General features: G+C 38.8%; 5 protein-coding genes and 3 pseudogenes across 5 annotated transcripts; 3 read left to right on the forward strand and 5 right to left on the reverse strand.

The window, feature by feature from the left end:
• Window positions 1–1,076: 1,076 nt before the first annotated feature.
• Window positions 1,077–1,481, reverse strand: LOC149887891 (late histone H2B.L4 pseudogene; annotated as a pseudogene).
• A 294-nt stretch (window positions 1,482–1,775) lies between these two features.
• Window positions 1,776–2,165, forward strand: LOC149887892 (histone H2A, orphon). The gene has a single exon (XM_090088957.1). It carries the CDS (start codon window positions 1,776–1,778, stop codon window positions 2,163–2,165), a length of 390 nt encoding a protein of 129 aa, XP_089945083.1.
• A 4,618-nt stretch (window positions 2,166–6,783) lies between these two features.
• On the reverse strand, window positions 6,784–7,194 carry LOC149887893 (histone H3). The gene has a single exon (XM_090088958.1). The coding sequence runs from the start codon at window positions 7,192–7,194 to the stop codon at window positions 6,784–6,786; it is 411 nt and encodes a 136-aa protein (XP_089945084.1).
• Window positions 7,195–8,785: 1,591 nt separating this feature from the next.
• On the reverse strand, window positions 8,786–9,190 carry LOC149887894 (late histone H2B.L4 pseudogene; annotated as a pseudogene).
• A 294-nt stretch (window positions 9,191–9,484) lies between these two features.
• LOC149887895 (histone H2A, orphon) lies at window positions 9,485–9,874 on the forward strand. Its single transcript, XM_090088960.1, has one exon. It carries the CDS (start codon window positions 9,485–9,487, stop codon window positions 9,872–9,874), a length of 390 nt encoding a protein of 129 aa, XP_089945086.1.
• Window positions 9,875–14,239: 4,365 nt separating this feature from the next.
• On the reverse strand, window positions 14,240–14,650 carry LOC149887896 (histone H3). The gene has a single exon (XM_090088961.1). It carries the CDS (start codon window positions 14,648–14,650, stop codon window positions 14,240–14,242), a length of 411 nt encoding a protein of 136 aa, XP_089945087.1.
• Window positions 14,651–16,241: 1,591 nt separating this feature from the next.
• Window positions 16,242–16,646, reverse strand: LOC149887897 (late histone H2B.L4 pseudogene; annotated as a pseudogene).
• Window positions 16,647–16,940: 294 nt separating this feature from the next.
• On the forward strand, window positions 16,941–17,330 carry LOC149887898 (histone H2A, orphon). Its single transcript, XM_090088962.1, has one exon. The coding sequence runs from the start codon at window positions 16,941–16,943 to the stop codon at window positions 17,328–17,330; it is 390 nt and encodes a 129-aa protein (XP_089945088.1).
• Window positions 17,331–19,655: the final 2,325 nt, after the last annotated feature.

Below are 19,655 nucleotides of genomic sequence, written 5' to 3' on the forward strand. Positions count from 1 at the left end.
ATTGAACTTCAAACAATTTTAATCATGTCTGGTCGCGGTAAAGGAGGAAAAGGACTTGGAAAAGGAGGCGCAAAGCGTCATCGCAAGATTTTACGTGATAACATCCAAGGAATCACAAAGCCCGCCATACGTCGTCTAGCTCGTCGCGGTGGTGTTAAGCGTATCTCTGGACTTATCTACGAGGAGACTCGAGGCGTTCTAAAAGTCTTTTTGGAAAACGTTATTCGCGACGCTGTAACATACACAGAGCATGCCAAGAGAAAGACAGTCACCGCTATGGACGTTGTCTACGCATTAAAAAGACAAGGTCGCACATTGTACGGCTTTGGTGGTTAAAAGGGGAACACCTCAGCAATCAAAAACGGCTATTTTTATAGCCACACATCTGTTTTAAACGTTAATAGGCAATCTAGAACTTGAACGCTGCACCGCGATAAGCAGAGGGGGTGTGTAAAAACGGTTTAGTTTACCAGTTTCAGTTTGTTTCAATCGAAATGAAAAGCAATTGAATTGATTTCTAAGTAATGTTTTTTAGCGAGGCATAGTTTAACTGAGTGTTTAGAGTAGACGCTTGACACATAAAGTGTTTTGCTCACCATCATCGGGCTAGAAAGGTGATTTTTATCTAAAGCGCTGCTTTAAGTCTGATTTCCTAAAGATGCGCGCAATACATTTGAAAAAAAAAAAAAAAAAGAAAAAAGAAAAAAGGAGCAAAAGTGTGGTAGTAGCAGCAAATAATAACGATGGGTGGGTCATAAGGGCTAAGGTTTTGATCAAAAGCAAAAAGGTGGCGCTCAAGTAGTTGTTGAAAGATTTTCTCACGCGTTTACCTACTGTAATAACTTTTTGTATCCAAAGTGGATGCAAAAGCTATACGTTTAAACATCAAAAAAAGCAAGTCTAGAAAAGCGCTCGCTCTTTAGACGCGGTGTCGCAATTTAAAACGAGCAAACAATGGCTGCCTAGCTATTGCATTTTAAGTACTTTCTCTCTACTACAATTTAAGGCGTTCTAATGCGTACAATGCTTTTACAAGATGTGTGGCTATGAAAATAGCCGTTTAGATAGCGCTCCATCTATTTACTGCTGGTGTACTTAGTAACAGCCTTGGTGCCTTCGCTCACTGCGTGTTTGGCCAACTCACCGGGAAGTAAGAGGCGCACAGCTGTTTGAATTTCACGCGAAGAGATGGTTGATTTCTTGTTTTGGAGGGCTAGTCGTGAAGCTTCTGAAGCGATTCTTTCAAAAATGTCGTTGACGAAAGAATTCATGATGCTCATCGCTTTGGAAGAAACACCAACATCAGGGTGAACTTGCTTCAAGACGTTGTAAATGTAAATGGCGTAGGATTCTCGCCTCTTTCTCTTGCGCTTTTTGTCTCCAGTACCAGCGATCTTGCCGCCTTTCTTACCAGCGCGTTTTTCCCCCTTTTTGGCCACCTTGGGCGCTTGTTTTCCTCCGGCCTTTGGAGCGTCAGACATGTCGACGAGTTTTAGAGAATTGAAATTTGAAATTACAAGCAACCGAATCACTTCCTATATAAAGCGCAGTTGTGGTCTCCAATTCGAGAACATTTCTGTTTCTCGCAAGCTCATTGGTTCTTCAAAGATTAACTAATTTGCGCATTGTTTGACGGAGTTTTTCTATTCGTTAAAAAAAGTGCAGTTCGAGACCAAATGTTTTTGATAAGAAAAAGGAATTTTGTAAGTTGATTTCAAAGCGCGCACAAATATCTCTAGGTTGTCTCTCGTTGTTTCTCAGTGTAAGAAATTAAAATGTCAGGACGTGGAAAAGGAGGAAAAGCTAAAGCCAAGGCAAAGACTCGATCGTTCAGAGCCGGACTTCAGTTTCCAGTCGGTCGTGTTCACCGATTTTTGCGCAAAGGACACTACGCCAATCGCATCGGTTCAGGCGCACCTGTCTATTTAGCTGCTGTTTTGGAGTATCTCTCCGCCGAAATTTTGGAGTTGGCCGGTAACGCTGCTCGTGACAATAAGAAAGCTAGAATCATTCCTCGACACTTACAGTTAGCTGTTCGCAATGACGAAGAGTTGAACAAGTTGTTGTCAGGTGTTACTATAGCCAGTGGCGGTGTGCTGCCAAACATACAAGCCGTTTTGCTTCCCAAGAAGAACGAAAAGGTTCCAAAACCAGCAGCCAAATAAACGGTACTCTGAACACAAGATAAAAAATAAAGGCTATTTTCATAGCCACACATCTGTTAAAAACATGACGGCATGAGCTTAAACACACTAAGGAGAATATAAAGAAGTGTGTGTGTGTGTGTGTGTGTGTGTGTGTGTGTGTGTAAGGAAGGGAGGGGAGGGGGGTTCAAAATCTCTTTTTAAAGCTGTTAGGGGATAAAAAGAGCACACGCATCCCGTTACAAAAAAATACATGGTGGGGTTTACACGCCATCTTTGAAACGTTTTAAGTTATAACCTGAGGGAGAAAAAACAGTTCGGTTACCTCACAGGTCACGTGCATGTTCAAGATTCCAAGTTTTGAAAGGATCCAACGTAACTTGAATAAAAAGTGAACACGCACGTGCCCAGATTGGCGACCATCTATAGGCTGTAGGAAAATAACAAAGAAGATTTAAGCGCCTCCGTAAGAATTTAGCTCCCTTAGGATTTCAGCAAAAAAGTATATTTAGCGGAGAAAAAAACAAAGAGCGAGGTTAAGCAGCAGTGACGGCATTAGCATCAGCAGCAGCAACAAAAACAAAACAAAACAAAAAAAAACAAACAAAAAAGCGGCAGCACGAAAAAAAAAAAAAAAAAAAAAAATTTCCGTTTTTTACACTTGCGTGTTTGTCTGTGTGTAATCCTTAATTGCATGGTTTTTTGTTGTTGGTTTTACCTTGTCATTTTTCTTCTGCGCACGTTCTCTTGGTCAGTAGTTTTTTGAAATGCGAAAAAAAACGTCAACGAAAAGAAGTGAACGGGTCATTGCACGTCATGTCTAACAAACAAGAGGGGTAAAGACAAAGACGTCCGCTGTCGAAAACTCATACATACTCCAAGCTGACACACTCTTGAGACACTTCGAAATAAAGCAAATGATCAAAGTCATAACACTTGACAAAGTCGAAACAAAAATCACAGCATGCGCAGACAACCCTTTATTTTACATTAAAGGAAAAAAACGTAAAGCTAGAACTAAACATTCCTTCAATTAAAACACGTCAAACTTGCGACGGGCACAAAACTCAACATATAACAAAGTTACGACGCTCTAGTTCTTTTACATTTTGTTTTCTAAATGACCCGTCCCTAAAACCCCGGAAAGAATAAAACGCGACAGTCGAGTTGTTGGCCAATACCTTTTTTCACAGTAACTATCAGGTGTTTCTCGCAACGTCGGATGGGTTGCTGAAACCTTAAAAAAGAACTTTAAAAAGCTTGTGGGGTAGCGTTAGTTCTCATGCTATTTTAACAAAGTACTAAAACTTTAGTTAAAGTAATAAGATTTTACAAAGTAGCTACATTTTAATTATTGTCCTCATTTATCGTCATCTATCGTCATTTTTCACGTATCTGCCTAACTTAGTACCTAACAAACTAACTAAGATACAAACTAACTAACTGAATGACTAACTAACTGACTGACTAACCAACTAACTGACTGACTGACTAACTAACTAACTGACTGACTAACTAACTAACTAACTAACTAACTGATTGACTAACTAACTAACTAACTAACCAACTAACTAACTAACTAACTAACTAACTAACTAACTAACTAACTAACTAACTAACTAACTAACTAACTAACTAACCAACTAACTCACTGAGAGACTAACTAACTAACTAACTAACTAACTAACTAACTAACTAACTAACTAACTAACTAACTAACTAACTAACTAACTAACTAACCAACTAACTCACTGAGAGACTAACTAACTAACTAACTAACTAACTAACTAACTAACTAACTAACTAACCAACTAACTCACTGAGAGACTAACTAACTAACTAACTAACTAACTAACTAACTAACTAACTAACTGACTAACTAACTAACTAACTAACTAACTAACTAACTAACTAACTAACTAACTAACTAACTAACTAACTAACTAACTAACTAACTAACTAACTAACCAACTAACTCACTGAGAGACTAACTAACTAACTAACTAACTAACTAACTAACTAACTAACTAACTAACCAACTAACTCACTGAGAGACTAACTAACTAACTAACTAACTAACTAACTAACTAACTAACTAACTGACTAACTAACTAACTAACTAACTAACTAACTAACTAACTAACTAACTAACTAACTAACTAACTAACTAACTAACTAACTAACTAACTAACTAACTAACTAACTAACTAACTAACTAACTAACTAACTAACTAACTAACTAACTAACTAACTAACTAACTAACTAACCAACTAACTCACTGAGAGACTAACTAACTAACTAACTAACTAACTAACTAACTAACTAACTAACTAACTAACTAACTAACTAACTAACTAACTAACTAACTAACTAACTAACTAACTAACTAACTAACTAACTAACTAACTAACTAACTAACTAACTAACTAACTAACTAAGTAGCTGACTTTGTATTTGTTTTTCAATTATGAACGAGTTCCTTGCAAGATAGATATTTCTGTTGCATTTGTTAGCCTTTATTTTTAGCAAAAATAAAATTCCAACTGGTGCTTTTCTAATGTCAAGGACCTCGCTAAGGCTAAAGCAGCTAAGCCTAATGGTTATGATGTTATAAAGCGGAGAAAAATGAACTTTTCTGAAAATGAAAAAACGAGAGATGGAATTGATCTGCAATAACTTCGGTTGTGAACACCTTATAACTGATGCCTCGCGCGATTTTAATAACTTTGCATCATGCAAAAGCCGCCAAATTCACTTTTCACGAGTGTTAAAGTGTCATTTTTGAAATGCCAGTTATGAGCGCATGAAATCAAAAGCGAAATTTGCACTTTGAAAAGCAAACGGAAATGTAGAGCATCTTTTAAAATCGCCATATTCTAATTCAGTTTTGCCTTTATGAACTTGAACAAAAGTTGCATGCCTTCCCAAGACTGCACAATTGTAAAGAAAACACCAAGCTTCGCTCGAACGATGACTATGAAGACGAAGAACCGAATGGACCCCGTATTGTGCATTCGTCACTCATTCTCTTATCTCCTCAAACGTTTTTTTACCGTTACCTTCCATAATGAATTTTATTTTTTATTTATTTTTTTTTTTTACGATGTCCAGAACTTTCAGGTTGCTAAGTTTTTCCTTTTTTTCTAGTGTCCGCGACTTTATATATGTTGACTGCGTTATCGCAGTTTTAGCCTTCGATCGTTTTTGTTAACGAACACGAATAAGCACAACATAGTGTTCCTTTTTCATGGAATGTTCTTTGTTGTGTCTCTGTGTTTAGAAAAAGAATTGGTCTGAACTAAAAATCGTCGTTAGTACGCGTTGCTAACGCATTAAATATTCCAGCAATCGCGCGTGTTTGTGCCCTTCGCCTCTATTGAGTTTGTATGGTACCAAATGCTTAGAAGAGATTGGCATAAGCTTTTTTGGGAAGCCATATGGTTCAGTTTCTTGATGAAATTAAGCTGCTTTGTCCAGAGTAAGTAGCGCTGATGTTATTTGGCCATGCGCGCACTCGATTGCTTTTAAAGACTATTTTTTCGATGTTTTGATGCGATACCTTTCGCTTCTAACATGCTGTGGCACCGAAACGCCGCAATTTACAAAGCGTCACTATTCTTTAGAAGATTTCAAAACTAATGAAGCTTTAAGAGAGCGAGAGACGCGAGCTGTGGAGGTTTGCCTGTCAACACGAAAACACACTTTGCAGTCTGACGGTGGAGCAAAAAAAAAAAAAAAAAAGTCTCCTCGACAGTCCGCATAAAACTCCGCTTGAAAAATAAAAACATCTAAACATCTAGAAGTTTTATAAAAACGAACGCAACGTTTCTCTGAAACACGACAAAAAAAAAATGACTGAAGCTGCATCTCCGAAAAAGGCCACAAAGAAGTCTGCGCCTAAAAAGCCTGCTGATCATGCTCCCTACAAGGCGATGATTGTCGATGCTATTAATTCGCTTAAAGAACGCAAAGGGTCGTCAAGACAAGCTATCGCCAAGCACGTCAAGGCCAACAACAAGGTGGGTGAAAACGTCGATTCGCAAGTCAAGATTAATTTAAAGCGCATGGTGGTTGCTGGCGAGCTCGTACAAGTGAAAGGAACTGGCGCGTCGGGTTCTTTTAGAATTGCAGCTAAGCCCAAACCGTTAAAGAAGCCTGCTGCAGTCGCCAAGAAGCACAAAAAAGAAGCCAAAGAAGTAAAGAAGCCTGCTGAAAAGAAGAGCACGCCAAAAAAGAAAGCTGCGTCAGTGAAAAAAGTCGCACAAAAAGAGAAAGTGAAAAAAGCTACTCCTAAGAAAAAAGTGACTCCCGCAAAAAAGAGCGCCCAGAAACCGGTTGCTAAAAAGCCCGCAGTAAAGAAAGTGAAAGCGACACCTAAGAAGAAAGCTGCAGCCAAGAAAACCATCGCAAAAGTGGAAAAGAAATAACCTAACCTACCCCGCTTTTTGTCAAACGGCTATTTTCATAGCCACACATCTTTCTAAAAACAAAGTTCCAGGCGTAGAACTTGTTTACTTTGTGTTTGTTTGTTTGTTGTTTTTTTTTTTTGTTTTGTTTTGTTTTAAGGCACTAAGCCGACAACGTTTTTAACAGATTTGTGGCTATGAAAATAGCCGTTTTGTTTAGAAGCACCATTTTTTAAGCTCGCTCTCCTCTGATTCTTCTCGCCAACTGAATGTCTTTTGGCATAATAGTGACACGCTTTGCATGGATGGCGCACAAGTTGGTATCTTCGAAGAGACCCACTAAGTAGGCTTCTGAAGCTTCTTGTAAGGCCATGACGGCGGTGCTTTGGAAACGCAAGTCAGTCTTGAAATCTTGAGCTATTTCGCGAACCAATCGCTGGAAGGGTAGTTTTCTGATTAGGAGCTCTGTCGATTTTTGGTATCTTCGGATCTCTCTCAAAGCTACGGTACCGGGTCGGTATCTGTGGGGTTTCTTTACTCCGCCGGTAGCCGGGGCACTCTTTCTTGCTGCTTTTGTTGCCAGCTGCTTTCTCGGTGCTTTACCGCCGGTAGATTTTCTAGCTGTTTGTTTTGTGCGGGCCATTGTAAGTTACGCTTACACTTATCAGTTTAAGTTGAACTTTTGAAGTTTTTCAATTTAACGCGTTTTGTTGACATTTTTAGACTTTGCCGCGACTTAAAGCTGCATTCTGATTGGTGCTAAGAAAGTGCTCTTTGATTGGTTCAAGTACAAATGCAAAATAAGGCATTAAGGCCACGTAGGCGTGTTTTTTGGCTACGGGAAAAGAGAGCGCGTTTGTCTCGCCTCTACAATTTCTGCTTTTTTAAACACTTCAAAGACAGGTCGACGTAGTGGAATTCCGAAAAGAAACTTTTCTGCTCTGTTTGCGAACGGATAAAAGCGTTAAATGCGAAAACGCGCGTTAAAAACAAGGCAGTTTGTTTTGGTTTTTTTTTTTTTTGTTTTTTTGGTTCAGATGGCTTTTTGACGAAGGACCGTTGCGATTGGTTGTTTGACGAAGATGTTTCCATCTATGTAGGGTAAAAGTCGCGCTTCCAGCGCATAATAAAAACAAAAAGAAACGCAAAAAGACAGTAATTGAACTTCAAACAATTTTAATCATGTCTGGTCGCGGTAAAGGAGGAAAAGGACTTGGAAAAGGAGGCGCAAAGCGTCATCGCAAGATTTTACGTGATAACATCCAAGGAATCACAAAGCCCGCCATACGTCGTCTAGCTCGTCGCGGTGGTGTTAAGCGTATCTCTGGACTTATCTACGAGGAGACTCGAGGCGTTCTAAAAGTCTTTTTGGAAAACGTTATTCGCGACGCTGTAACATACACAGAGCATGCCAAGAGAAAGACAGTCACCGCTATGGACGTTGTCTACGCATTAAAAAGACAAGGTCGCACATTGTACGGCTTTGGTGGTTAAAAGGGGAACACCTCAGCAATCAAAAACGGCTATTTTTATAGCCACACATCTGTTTTAAACGTTAATAGGCAATCTAGAACTTGAACGCTGCACCGCGATAAGCAGAGGGGGTGTGTAAAAACGGTTTAGTTTACCAGTTTCAGTTTGTTTCAATCGAAATGAAAAGCAATTGAATTGATTTCTAAGTAATGTTTTTTAGCGAGGCATAGTTTAACTGAGTGTTTAGAGTAGACGCTTGACACATAAAGTGTTTTGCTCACCATCATCGGGCTAGAAAGGTGATTTTTATCTAAAGCGCTGCTTTAAGTCTGATTTCCTAAAGATGCGCGCAATACATTTGAAAAAAAAAAAAAAAAAGAAAAAAGAAAAAAGGAGCAAAAGTGTGGTAGTAGCAGCAAATAATAACGATGGGTGGGTCATAAGGGCTAAGGTTTTGATCAAAAGCAAAAAGGTGGCGCTCAAGTAGTTGTTGAAAGATTTTCTCACGCGTTTACCTACTGTAATAACTTTTTGTATCCAAAGTGGATGCAAAAGCTATACGTTTAAACATCAAAAAAAGCAAGTCTAGAAAAGCGCTCGCTCTTTAGACGCGGTGTCGCAATTTAAAACGAGCAAACAATGGCTGCCTAGCTATTGCATTTTAAGTACTTTCTCTCTACTACAATTTAAGGCGTTCTAATGCGTACAATGCTTTTACAAGATGTGTGGCTATGAAAATAGCCGTTTAGATAGCGCTCCATCTATTTACTGCTGGTGTACTTAGTAACAGCCTTGGTGCCTTCGCTCACTGCGTGTTTGGCCAACTCACCGGGAAGTAAGAGGCGCACAGCTGTTTGAATTTCACGCGAAGAGATGGTTGATTTCTTGTTTTGGAGGGCTAGTCGTGAAGCTTCTGAAGCGATTCTTTCAAAAATGTCGTTGACGAAAGAATTCATGATGCTCATCGCTTTGGAAGAAACACCAACATCAGGGTGAACTTGCTTCAAGACGTTGTAAATGTAAATGGCGTAGGATTCTCGCCTCTTTCTCTTGCGCTTTTTGTCTCCAGTACCAGCGATCTTGCCGCCTTTCTTACCAGCGCGTTTTTCCCCCTTTTTGGCCACCTTGGGCGCTTGTTTTCCTCCGGCCTTTGGAGCGTCAGACATGTCGACGAGTTTTAGAGAATTGAAATTTGAAATTACAAGCAACCGAATCACTTCCTATATAAAGCGCAGTTGTGGTCTCCAATTCGAGAACATTTCTGTTTCTCGCAAGCTCATTGGTTCTTCAAAGATTAACTAATTTGCGCATTGTTTGACGGAGTTTTTCTATTCGTTAAAAAAAGTGCAGTTCGAGACCAAATGTTTTTGATAAGAAAAAGGAATTTTGTAAGTTGATTTCAAAGCGCGCACAAATATCTCTAGGTTGTCTCTCGTTGTTTCTCAGTGTAAGAAATTAAAATGTCAGGACGTGGAAAAGGAGGAAAAGCTAAAGCCAAGGCAAAGACTCGATCGTTCAGAGCCGGACTTCAGTTTCCAGTCGGTCGTGTTCACCGATTTTTGCGCAAAGGACACTACGCCAATCGCATCGGTTCAGGCGCACCTGTCTATTTAGCTGCTGTTTTGGAGTATCTCTCCGCCGAAATTTTGGAGTTGGCCGGTAACGCTGCTCGTGACAATAAGAAAGCTAGAATCATTCCTCGACACTTACAGTTAGCTGTTCGCAATGACGAAGAGTTGAACAAGTTGTTGTCAGGTGTTACTATAGCCAGTGGCGGTGTGCTGCCAAACATACAAGCCGTTTTGCTTCCCAAGAAGAACGAAAAGGTTCCAAAACCAGCAGCCAAATAAACGGTACTCTGAACACAAGATAAAAAATAAAGGCTATTTTCATAGCCACACATCTGTTAAAAACATGACGGCATGAGCTTAAACACACTAAGGAGAATATAAAGAAGTGTGTGTGTGTGTGTGTGTGTGTGTGTGTGTGTGTGTGTGTAAGGAAGGGAGGGGAGGGGGGTTCAAAATCTCTTTTTAAAGCTGTTAGGGGATAAAAAGAGCACACGCATCCCGTTACAAAAAAATACATGGTGGGGTTTACACGCCATCTTTGAAACGTTTTAAGTTATAACCTGAGGGAGAAAAAACAGTTCGGTTACCTCACAGGTCACGTGCATGTTCAAGATTCCAAGTTTTGAAAGGATCCAACGTAACTTGAATAAAAAGTGAACACGCACGTGCCCAGATTGGCGACCATCTATAGGCTGTAGGAAAATAACAAAGAAGATTTAAGCGCCTCCGTAAGAATTTAGCTCCCTTAGGATTTCAGCAAAAAAGTATATTTAGCGGAGAAAAAAACAAAGAGCGAGGTTAAGCAGCAGTGACGGCATTAGCATCAGCAGCAGCAACAAAAACAAAACAAAACAAAAAAAAACAAACAAAAAAGCGGCAGCACGAAAAAAAAAAAAAAAAAAAAAATTTCCGTTTTTTACACTTGCGTGTTTGTCTGTGTGTAATCCTTAATTGCATGGTTTTTTGTTGTTGGTTTTACCTTGTCATTTTTCTTCTGCGCACGTTCTCTTGGTCAGTAGTTTTTTGAAATGCGAAAAAAAACGTCAACGAAAAGAAGTGAACGGGTCATTGCACGTCATGTCTAACAAACAAGAGGGGTAAAGACAAAGACGTCCGCTGTCGAAAACTCATACATACTCCAAGCTGACACACTCTTGAGACACTTCGAAATAAAGCAAATGATCAAAGTCATAACACTTGACAAAGTCGAAACAAAAATCACAGCATGCGCAGACAACCCTTTATTTTACATTAAAGGAAAAAAACGTAAAGCTAGAACTAAACATTCCTTCAATTAAAACACGTCAAACTTGCGACGGGCACAAAACTCAACATATAACAAAGTTACGACGCTCTAGTTCTTTTACATTTTGTTTTCTAAATGACCCGTCCCTAAAACCCCGGAAAGAATAAAACGCGACAGTCGAGTTGTTGGCCAATACCTTTTTTCACAGTAACTATCAGGTGTTTCTCGCAACGTCGGATGGGTTGCTGAAACCTTAAAAAAGAACTTTAAAAAGCTTGTGGGGTAGCGTTAGTTCTCATGCTATTTTAACAAAGTACTAAAACTTTAGTTAAAGTAATAAGATTTTACAAAGTAGCTACATTTTAATTATTGTCCTCATTTATCGTCATCTATCGTCATTTTTCACGTATCTGCCTAACTTAGTACCTAACAAACTAACTAAGATACAAACTAACTAACTGAATGACTAACTAACTGACTGACTAACCAACTAACTGACTGACTGACTAACTAACTAACTGACTGACTAACTAACTAACTAACTAACTAACTGATTGACTAACTAACTAACTAACTAACCAACTAACTAACTAACTAACTAACTAACTAACTAACTAACTAACTAACTAACTAACTAACTAACTAACTAACTAACTAACTAACTAACTAACCAACTAACTCACTGAGAGACTAACTAACTAACTAACTAACTAACTAACTAACTAACTAACTAACTAACTAACTAACTAACCAACTAACTCACTGAGAGACTAACTAACTAACTAACTAACTAACTAACTAACTAACTAACTAACTAACTAACTAACTAACTAACTAACTAACCAACTAACTCACTGAGAGACTAACTAACTAACTAACTAACTAACTAACTAACTAACTAACTAACTAACTGACTAACTAACTAACTAACTAACTAACTAACTAACTAACTAACTAACTAACTAACTAACTAACTAACTAACTAACTAACTAACTAACTAACTAACTAACTAACTAACTAACTAACTAACTAACTAACTAACTAACTAACTAACTAACTAACCAACTAACTCACTGAGAGACTAACTAACTAACTAACTAACTAACTAACTAACTAACTAACTAACTAACTAACTAACTAACTAACTAACTAACTAACTAACTAACTAACTAACTAACTAACTAACTAACTAACTAAGTAGCTGACTTTGTATTTGTTTTTCAATTATGAACGAGTTCCTTGCAAGATAGATATTTCTGTTGCATTTGTTAGCCTTTATTTTTAGCAAAAATAAAATTCCAACTGGTGCTTTTCTAATGTCAAGGACCTCGCTAAGGCTAAAGCAGCTAAGCCTAATGGTTATGATGTTATAAAGCGGAGAAAAATGAACTTTTCTGAAAATGAAAAAACGAGAGATGGAATTGATCTGCAATAACTTCGGTTGTGAACACCTTATAACTGATGCCTCGCGCGATTTTAATAACTTTGCATCATGCAAAAGCCGCCAAATTCACTTTTCACGAGTGTTAAAGTGTCATTTTTGAAATGCCAGTTATGAGCGCATGAAATCAAAAGCGAAATTTGCACTTTGAAAAGCAAACGGAAATGTAGAGCATCTTTTAAAATCGCCATATTCTAATTCAGTTTTGCCTTTATGAACTTGAACAAAAGTTGCATGCCTTCCCAAGACTGCACAATTGTAAAGAAAACACCAAGCTTCGCTCGAACGATGACTATGAAGACGAAGAACCGAATGGACCCCGTATTGTGCATTCGTCACTCATTCTCTTATCTCCTCAAACGTTTTTTTACCGTTACCTTCCATAATGAATTTTATTTTTTATTTATTTTTTTTTTTTACGATGTCCAGAACTTTCAGGTTGCTAAGTTTTTCCTTTTTTTCTAGTGTCCGCGACTTTATATATGTTGACTGCGTTATCGCAGTTTTAGCCTTCGATCGTTTTTGTTAACGAACACGAATAAGCACAACATAGTGTTCCTTTTTCATGGAATGTTCTTTGTTGTGTCTCTGTGTTTAGAAAAAGAATTGGTCTGAACTAAAAATCGTCGTTAGTACGCGTTGCTAACGCATTAAATATTCCAGCAATCGCGCGTGTTTGTGCCCTTCGCCTCTATTGAGTTTGTATGGTACCAAATGCTTAGAAGAGATTGGCATAAGCTTTTTTGGGAAGCCATATGGTTCAGTTTCTTGATGAAATTAAGCTGCTTTGTCCAGAGTAAGTAGCGCTGATGTTATTTGGCCATGCGCGCACTCGATTGCTTTTAAAGACTATTTTTTCGATGTTTTGATGCGATACCTTTCGCTTCTAACATGCTGTGGCACCGAAACGCCGCAATTTACAAAGCGTCACTATTCTTTAGAAGATTTCAAAACTAATGAAGCTTTAAGAGAGCGAGAGACGCGAGCTGTGGAGGTTTGCCTGTCAACACGAAAACACACTTTGCAGTCTGACGGTGGAGCAAAAAAAAAAAAAAAAAAGTCTCCTCGACAGTCCGCATAAAACTCCGCTTGAAAAATAAAAACATCTAAACATCTAGAAGTTTTATAAAAACGAACGCAACGTTTCTCTGAAACACGACAAAAAAAAAATGACTGAAGCTGCATCTCCGAAAAAGGCCACAAAGAAGTCTGCGCCTAAAAAGCCTGCTGATCATGCTCCCTACAAGGCGATGATTGTCGATGCTATTAATTCGCTTAAAGAACGCAAAGGGTCGTCAAGACAAGCTATCGCCAAGCACGTCAAGGCCAACAACAAGGTGGGTGAAAACGTCGATTCGCAAGTCAAGATTAATTTAAAGCGCATGGTGGTTGCTGGCGAGCTCGTACAAGTGAAAGGAACTGGCGCGTCGGGTTCTTTTAGAATTGCAGCTAAGCCCAAACCGTTAAAGAAGCCTGCTGCAGTCGCCAAGAAGCACAAAAAAGAAGCCAAAGAAGTAAAGAAGCCTGCTGAAAAGAAGAGCACGCCAAAAAAGAAAGCTGCGTCAGTGAAAAAAGTCGCACAAAAAGAGAAAGTGAAAAAAGCTACTCCTAAGAAAAAAGTGACTCCCGCAAAAAAGAGCGCCCAGAAACCGGTTGCTAAAAAGCCCGCAGTAAAGAAAGTGAAAGCGACACCTAAGAAGAAAGCTGCAGCCAAGAAAACCATCGCAAAAGTGGAAAAGAAATAACCTAACCTACCCCGCTTTTTGTCAAACGGCTATTTTCATAGCCACACATCTTTCTAAAAACAAAGTTCCAGGCGTAGAACTTGTTTACTTTGTGTTTGTTTGTTTGTTGTTTTTTTTTTTTGTTTTGTTTTGTTTTAAGGCACTAAGCCGACAACGTTTTTAACAGATTTGTGGCTATGAAAATAGCCGTTTTGTTTAGAAGCACCATTTTTTAAGCTCGCTCTCCTCTGATTCTTCTCGCCAACTGAATGTCTTTTGGCATAATAGTGACACGCTTTGCATGGATGGCGCACAAGTTGGTATCTTCGAAGAGACCCACTAAGTAGGCTTCTGAAGCTTCTTGTAAGGCCATGACGGCGGTGCTTTGGAAACGCAAGTCAGTCTTGAAATCTTGAGCTATTTCGCGAACCAATCGCTGGAAGGGTAGTTTTCTGATTAGGAGCTCTGTCGATTTTTGGTATCTTCGGATCTCTCTCAAAGCTACGGTACCGGGTCGGTATCTGTGGGGTTTCTTTACTCCGCCGGTAGCCGGGGCACTCTTTCTTGCTGCTTTTGTTGCCAGCTGCTTTCTCGGTGCTTTACCGCCGGTAGATTTTCTAGCTGTTTGTTTTGTGCGGGCCATTGTAAGTTACGCTTACACTTATCAGTTTAAGTTGAACTTTTGAAGTTTTTCAATTTAACGCGTTTTGTTGACATTTTTAGACTTTGCCGCGACTTAAAGCTGCATTCTGATTGGTGCTAAGAAAGTGCTCTTTGATTGGTTCAAGTACAAATGCAAAATAAGGCATTAAGGCCACGTAGGCGTGTTTTTTGGCTACGGGAAAAGAGAGCGCGTTTGTCTCGCCTCTACAATTTCTGCTTTTTTAAACACTTCAAAGACAGGTCGACGTAGTGGAATTCCGAAAAGAAACTTTTCTGCTCTGTTTGCGAACGGATAAAAGCGTTAAATGCGAAAACGCGCGTTAAAAACAAGGCAGTTTGTTTTGGTTTTTTTTTTTTTTGTTTTTTTGGTTCAGATGGCTTTTTGACGAAGGACCGTTGCGATTGGTTGTTTGACGAAGATGTTTCCATCTATGTAGGGTAAAAGTCGCGCTTCCAGCGCATAATAAAAACAAAAAGAAACGCAAAAAGACAGTAATTGAACTTCAAACAATTTTAATCATGTCTGGTCGCGGTAAAGGAGGAAAAGGACTTGGAAAAGGAGGCGCAAAGCGTCATCGCAAGATTTTACGTGATAACATCCAAGGAATCACAAAGCCCGCCATACGTCGTCTAGCTCGTCGCGGTGGTGTTAAGCGTATCTCTGGACTTATCTACGAGGAGACTCGAGGCGTTCTAAAAGTCTTTTTGGAAAACGTTATTCGCGACGCTGTAACATACACAGAGCATGCCAAGAGAAAGACAGTCACCGCTATGGACGTTGTCTACGCATTAAAAAGACAAGGTCGCACATTGTACGGCTTTGGTGGTTAAAAGGGGAACACCTCAGCAATCAAAAACGGCTATTTTTATAGCCACACATCTGTTTTAAACGTTAATAGGCAATCTAGAACTTGAACGCTGCACCGCGATAAGCAGAGGGGGTGTGTAAAAACGGTTTAGTTTACCAGTTTCAGTTTGTTTCAATCGAAATGAAAAGCAATTGAATTGATTTCTAAGTAATGTTTTTTAGCGAGGCATAGTTTAACTGAGTGTTTAGAGTAGACGCTTGACACATAAAGTGTTTTGCTCACCATCATCGGGCTAGAAAGGTGATTTTTATCTAAAGCGCTGCTTTAAGTCTGATTTCCTAAAGATGCGCGCAATACATTTGAAAAAAAAAAAAAAAAAGAAAAAAGAAAAAAGGAGCAAAAGTGTGGTAGTAGCAGCAAATAATAACGATGGGTGGGTCATAAGGGCTAAGGTTTTGATCAAAAGCAAAAAGGTGGCGCTCAAGTAGTTGTTGAAAGATTTTCTCACGCGTTTACCTACTGTAATAACTTTTTGTATCCAAAGTGGATGCAAAAGCTATACGTTTAAACATCAAAAAAAGCAAGTCTAGAAAAGCGCTCGCTCTTTAGACGCGGTGTCGCAATTTAAAACGAGCAAACAATGGCTGCCTAGCTATTGCATTTTAAGTACTTTCTCTCTACTACAATTTAAGGCGTTCTAATGCGTACAATGCTTTTACAAGATGTGTGGCTATGAAAATAGCCGTTTAGATAGCGCTCCATCTATTTACTGCTGGTGTACTTAGTAACAGCCTTGGTGCCTTCGCTCACTGCGTGTTTGGCCAACTCACCGGGAAGTAAGAGGCGCACAGCTGTTTGAATTTCACGCGAAGAGATGGTTGATTTCTTGTTTTGGAGGGCTAGTCGTGAAGCTTCTGAAGCGATTCTTTCAAAAATGTCGTTGACGAAAGAATTCATGATGCTCATCGCTTTGGAAGAAACACCAACATCAGGGTGAACTTGCTTCAAGACGTTGTAAATGTAAATGGCGTAGGATTCTCGCCTCTTTCTCTTGCGCTTTTTGTCTCCAGTACCAGCGATCTTGCCGCCTTTCTTACCAGCGCGTTTTTCCCCCTTTTTGGCCACCTTGGGCGCTTGTTTTCCTCCGGCCTTTGGAGCGTCAGACATGTCGACGAGTTTTAGAGAATTGAAATTTGAAATTACAAGCAACCGAATCACTTCCTATATAAAGCGCAGTTGTGGTCTCCAATTCGAGAACATTTCTGTTTCTCGCAAGCTCATTGGTTCTTCAAAGATTAACTAATTTGCGCATTGTTTGACGGAGTTTTTCTATTCGTTAAAAAAAGTGCAGTTCGAGACCAAATGTTTTTGATAAGAAAAAGGAATTTTGTAAGTTGATTTCAAAGCGCGCACAAATATCTCTAGGTTGTCTCTCGTTGTTTCTCAGTGTAAGAAATTAAAATGTCAGGACGTGGAAAAGGAGGAAAAGCTAAAGCCAAGGCAAAGACTCGATCGTTCAGAGCCGGACTTCAGTTTCCAGTCGGTCGTGTTCACCGATTTTTGCGCAAAGGACACTACGCCAATCGCATCGGTTCAGGCGCACCTGTCTATTTAGCTGCTGTTTTGGAGTATCTCTCCGCCGAAATTTTGGAGTTGGCCGGTAACGCTGCTCGTGACAATAAGAAAGCTAGAATCATTCCTCGACACTTACAGTTAGCTGTTCGCAATGACGAAGAGTTGAACAAGTTGTTGTCAGGTGTTACTATAGCCAGTGGCGGTGTGCTGCCAAACATACAAGCCGTTTTGCTTCCCAAGAAGAACGAAAAGGTTCCAAAACCAGCAGCCAAATAAACGGTACTCTGAACACAAGATAAAAAATAAAGGCTATTTTCATAGCCACACATCTGTTAAAAACATGACGGCATGAGCTTAAACACACTAAGGAGAATATAAAGAAGTGTGTGTGTGTGTGTGTGTGTGTGTGTGTGTGTGTAAGGAAGGGAGGGGAGGGGGGTTCAAAATCTCTTTTTAAAGCTGTTAGGGGATAAAAAGAGCACACGCATCCCGTTACAAAAAAATACATGGTGGGGTTTACACGCCATCTTTGAAACGTTTTAAGTTATAACCTGAGGGAGAAAAAACAGTTCGGTTACCTCACAGGTCACGTGCATGTTCAAGATTCCAAGTTTTGAAAGGATCCAACGTAACTTGAATAAAAAGTGAACACGCACGTGCCCAGATTGGCGACCATCTATAGGCTGTAGGAAAATAACAAAGAAGATTTAAGCGCCTCCGTAAGAATTTAGCTCCCTTAGGATTTCAGCAAAAAAGTATATTTAGCGGAGAAAAAAACAAAGAGCGAGGTTAAGCAGCAGTGACGGCATTAGCATCAGCAGCAGCAACAAAAACAAAACAAAACAAAAAAAAACAAACAAAAAAGCGGCAGCACGAAAAAAAAAAAAAAAAAAAAAAATTTCCGTTTTTTACACTTGCGTGTTTGTCTGTGTGTAATCCTTAATTGCATGGTTTTTTGTTGTTGGTTTTACCTTGTCATTTTTCTTCTGCGCACGTTCTCTTGGTCAGTAGTTTTTTGAAATGCGAAAAAAAACGTCAACGAAAAGAAGTGAACGGGTCATTGCACGTCATGTCTAACAAACAAGAGGGGTAAAGACAAAGACGTCCGCTGTCGAAAACTCATACATACTCCAAGCTGACACACTCTTGAGACACTTCGAAATAAAGCAAATGATCAAAGTCATAACACTTGACAAAGTCGAAACAAAAATCACAGCATGCGCAGACAACCCTTTATTTTACATTAAAGGAAAAAAACGTAAAGCTAGAACTAAACATTCCTTCAATTAAAACACGTCAAACTTGCGACGGGCACAAAACTCAACATATAACAAAGTTACGACGCTCTAGTTCTTTTACATTTTGTTTTCTAAATGACCCGTCCCTAAAACCCCGGAAAGAATAAAACGCGACAGTCGAGTTGTTGGCCAATACCTTTTTTCACAGTAACTATCAGGTGTTTCTCGCAACGTCGGATGGGTTGCTGAAACCTTAAAAAAGAACTTTAAAAAGCTTGTGGGGTAGCGTTAGTTCTCATGCTATTTTAACAAAGTACTAAAACTTTAGTTAAAGTAATAAGATTTTACAAAGTAGCTACATTTTAATTATTGTCCTCATTTATCGTCATCTATCGTCATTTTTCACGTATCTGCCTAACTTAGTACCTAACAAACTAACTAAGATACAAACTAACTAACTGAATGACTAACTAACTGACTGACTAACCAACTAACTGACTGACTGACTAACTAACTAACTGACTGACTAACTAACTAACTAACTAACTAACTGATTGACTAACTAACTAACTAACTAACCAACTAACTAACTAACTAACTAACTAACTAACTAACTAACTAACTAACTAACTAACCAACTAACTCACTGAGAGACTAACTAACTAACTAACTAACTAACTAACTAACTAACTAACTAACTAACTAACCAACTAACTCACTGAGAGACTAACTAACTAACTAACTAACTAACTAACTAACTAACTAACTAACTAACTAACTAACTAACTAACCAACTAACTCACTGAGAGACTAACTAACTAACTAACTAACTAACTAACTAACTAACTAACTAACTGACTAACTAACTAACTAACTAACTAACTAACTAACTAACTAACTAACTAACTAACTAACTAACTAACTAACTAACTAACTAACTAACTAACTAACTAACTAACTAACTAACTAACTAACTAACTAACTAACTAACTAACTAACTAACTAACCAACTAACTCACTGAGAGACTAACTAACTAACTAACTAACTAACTAACTAACTAACTAACTAACTAACTAACTAACTAACTAACTAACTAACTAACTAACTAACTAACTAACTAACTAACTAACTAACTAACTAACTAACTAACTAACTAACTAACTAACTAAGTAGCTGACTTTGTATTTGTTTTTCAATTATGAACGAGTTCCTTGCAAGATAGATATTTCTGTTGCATTTGTTAGCCTTTATTTTTAGCAAAAATAAAATTCCAACTGGTGCTTTTCTAATGTCAAGGACCTCGCTAAGGCTAAAGCAGCTAAGCCTAATGGTTATGATGTTATAAAGCGGAGAAAAATGAAC

Source organism: Hydra viridissima, unplaced genomic scaffold (genome assembly GCF_058129835.1).
Source record: "Hydra viridissima isolate aposymbiotic clone 2 unplaced genomic scaffold, HvirCarnegie_v1 scaffold_5, whole genome shotgun sequence".
Lineage (NCBI taxonomy): Eukaryota > Metazoa > Cnidaria > Hydrozoa > Anthoathecata > Hydridae > Hydra > Hydra viridissima.

Excerpts from the sequence above, each read along its gene's own strand:
- LOC149887892 (XM_090088957.1), top strand. The coding sequence starts at position 1,776 with ATGTCAGGACGTGGAAAAGGAGGAAAAGCTAAAGCCAAGGCAAAGACT.
- LOC149887893 (XM_090088958.1), bottom strand. The coding sequence starts at position 7,194 with ATGGCCCGCACAAAACAAACAGCTAGAAAATCTACCGGCGGTAAAGCA.
- LOC149887895 (XM_090088960.1), top strand. The coding sequence starts at position 9,485 with ATGTCAGGACGTGGAAAAGGAGGAAAAGCTAAAGCCAAGGCAAAGACT.
- LOC149887896 (XM_090088961.1), bottom strand. The coding sequence starts at position 14,650 with ATGGCCCGCACAAAACAAACAGCTAGAAAATCTACCGGCGGTAAAGCA.
- LOC149887898 (XM_090088962.1), top strand. The coding sequence starts at position 16,941 with ATGTCAGGACGTGGAAAAGGAGGAAAAGCTAAAGCCAAGGCAAAGACT.